The sequence below is a fragment of the Echiichthys vipera genome (genome assembly GCF_963691815.1).
Source record: "Echiichthys vipera genome assembly, chromosome: 5".
Taxonomy (NCBI): Eukaryota; Metazoa; Chordata; class Actinopteri; order Perciformes; family Trachinidae; genus Echiichthys; species Echiichthys vipera.
The window spans coordinates 263,367-265,866 of NC_139830.1; the positions used below are offsets into that span (position 1 = coordinate 263,367).

General features: G+C 54.6%; 2 protein-coding genes across 2 annotated transcripts in view; both read right to left on the reverse strand.

The window, feature by feature from the left end:
- Window positions 1–2,500, reverse strand: part of rpl35a (ribosomal protein L35a) — a 48,778-nt gene that overhangs the window by 3,062 nt on the left and 43,216 nt on the right. The window lies entirely within an intron of this gene.
- The window catches only part of lrch3 (leucine-rich repeats and calponin homology (CH) domain containing 3), a gene marked incomplete at its 3' end in the record, with an annotated part of 12,673 nt that continues 12,413 nt past the window's right edge, over window positions 2,241–2,500 (reverse strand). The window contains exon 14 of the mRNA XM_083914137.1: window positions 2,241–2,390. Coding sequence (XP_083770263.1) covers window positions 2,241–2,390 — 150 coding nt within the window. The remainder of the gene's footprint in view (window positions 2,391–2,500) is intronic.

Consider the following 2,500-nt stretch of genomic DNA (forward strand, 5'->3'; position numbering starts at 1 on the left):
ACACAACAGGGACAGGAGGACACGAGGACAGACAGCAGGATACAAGATGGCAGACAGAGAAGCACCACGGTTAAACACAAACATCTCCCTCAGTGCTGTACTGAGTTTCCCCAGGTGCACCTGAATGCACCGTGACACCTGTGACAGTGAAGGCAACACGAGCACAGAGGAGCTACAGGGAGCAGGAGGCTAAAGGCTGCGTCACCTGTCTGTCTGCACCGGGGCGCCTCTTTATCGTGTTGGTGTCCCAGTCTGTCTCAAACACCAGGACACACTGAGGCAGACAGACAGGTGAGAGGCAGACAGGTGAGAGACAGACAGGTGAGAGGCAGACAGACAGGTGAGAGACAGACAGGTGAGAGGCAGACAGGCAGGCAGACAGGTGAGAGACAGACAGGTGAGAGGCAGACAGGTGAGGGACAGACAGGTGAGAGGCAGACAGGTGAGAGACAGACAGGTGAGAGGGAGGCAGGCAGGCAGACAGGTGAGAGGCAGACAGGTGAGAGGCAGACAGGTGAGAGACAGACAGGTGAGAGGCAGACAGGTGAGAGACGGACAGGTGAGAGGCAGACAGGTGAGAGAGAGACAGGTGAGAGGCAGACAGGTGAGAGACAGACAGGTGAGAGACAGACAGGTGAGAGGCAGACAGGTGAGAGGCAGACAGGTGAGAGACAGACAGGTGAGAGGCAGACAGGTGAGAGACAGACAGGTGAGAGACAGACAGGTGAGAGGCAGACAGGTGAGAGACAGGCAGGTGAGAGGCAGACAGGTGAGAGGGAGACAGGTGAGAGGCAGACAGGTGAGAGACAGACAGGTGAGAGACAGACAGGTGAGAGGCAGGCAGGTGAGAGACAGACAGGTGAGAGACAGACAGGTGAGAGGCAGGCAGGCAGGCAGGTGAGAGACAGACAGGTGAGAGGAAGACAGGTGAGAGACAGACAGGTGAGAGACAGACAGGTGAGAGACAGACAGGTGAGAGGCAGACAGGTGAGAGGCAGACAGGCAGGCAGACAGGTGAGAGGCAGACAGGTGAGAGGCAGACAGGTGAGAGACAGACAGGTGAGAGACAGACAGGTGAGAGACAGACAGGTGAGAGAGAGACAGGTGAGAGGCAGACAGGTGAGAGGCAGACAGGTGAGAGACAGACAGGTGAGAGACAGACAGGTGAGAGGCAGACAGGTGAGAGACAGACAGGTGAGAGACAGACAGGTGAGAGGCAGACAGGTGAGAGGCAGACAGGTGAGAGGCAGACAGGTGAGAGACAGACAGGTGAGAGGCAGACAGGTGAGAGACAGACAGGTGAGAGGCAGACAGGTGAGAGACAGACAGGTGAGAGGCAGACAGGTGAGAGAGAGACAGGTGAGAGACAGACAGGTGAGAGACAGACAGGTGAGAGGCAGACAGGTGAGAGAGAGACAGGTGAGAGACAGACAGGTGAGAGACAGACAGGTGAGAGGCAGACAGGTGAGAGGCAGACAGGTGAGAGACAGACAGGTGAGAGGCAGACAGGTGAGAGAGAGACAGGTGAGAGGCAGACAGGTGAGAGGCAGACAGGTGAGAGACAGACAGGTGAGAGGCAGACAGGTGAGAGAGAGACAGGTGAGGGGGTAAAAAAGGACCGAACTACAGAAAAAGTGACGATGAGAAATAAAATAAAATAAAAAAATGAAACGTTGAAAAAAGAGAAGAAGAAGAAAAGTTAGTTTCTAATTTAACATTAATATTAAACACACACACACACACACACACACACACACACACACACACACACACACACACACACACACACAGAGACACACACACACACACACACACGCACACACACACACACACAGAGACACACACACAGAGACACACACACACACACACACAGAGACACACAAACACACACACACACACACGCACACGCACACACACACAGAGACACACACACACACACACAGAGACACACACGCACACACACACACACAGAGACACACACACACACACACAGAGACACACACACACACACACAGAGACACACACACACACCTGACACACACGCACACACACACAGAGACACACACACACACACACAGAGACACACACACACACACACACACACAGGGAGACACACAGAGACACACACACACACCTGACACACACACTGTTAATGACAGGAGTGGGCGGGGCCACTGTGACAGGGCGACGGGCGATTGGTCGATGGCGACGGAGTGACAGCGTGAGTGTGCGCAGGTCTTTTATTGTGAAAGAGCCACAGGAAATGCAGCGTGCAGTATTAGTGAGCAGCTTCCTGCGACCAGGAGTAGTTTTTGGGGGCGTGGCCAAACGCTTACCATAAAGAGGGCGGAGTCATCTGTGTGGGTGGAGCGTCTGGAGGGGTAGATGTTCTGAACACACACACACACACACACACACACACGCACGAGGGTGTACAGGTGAGGAGGTGGAGGGGCGTGGCCTGTATGGGGAGGAGGCGGGGCTAAAACACCTGACAGAC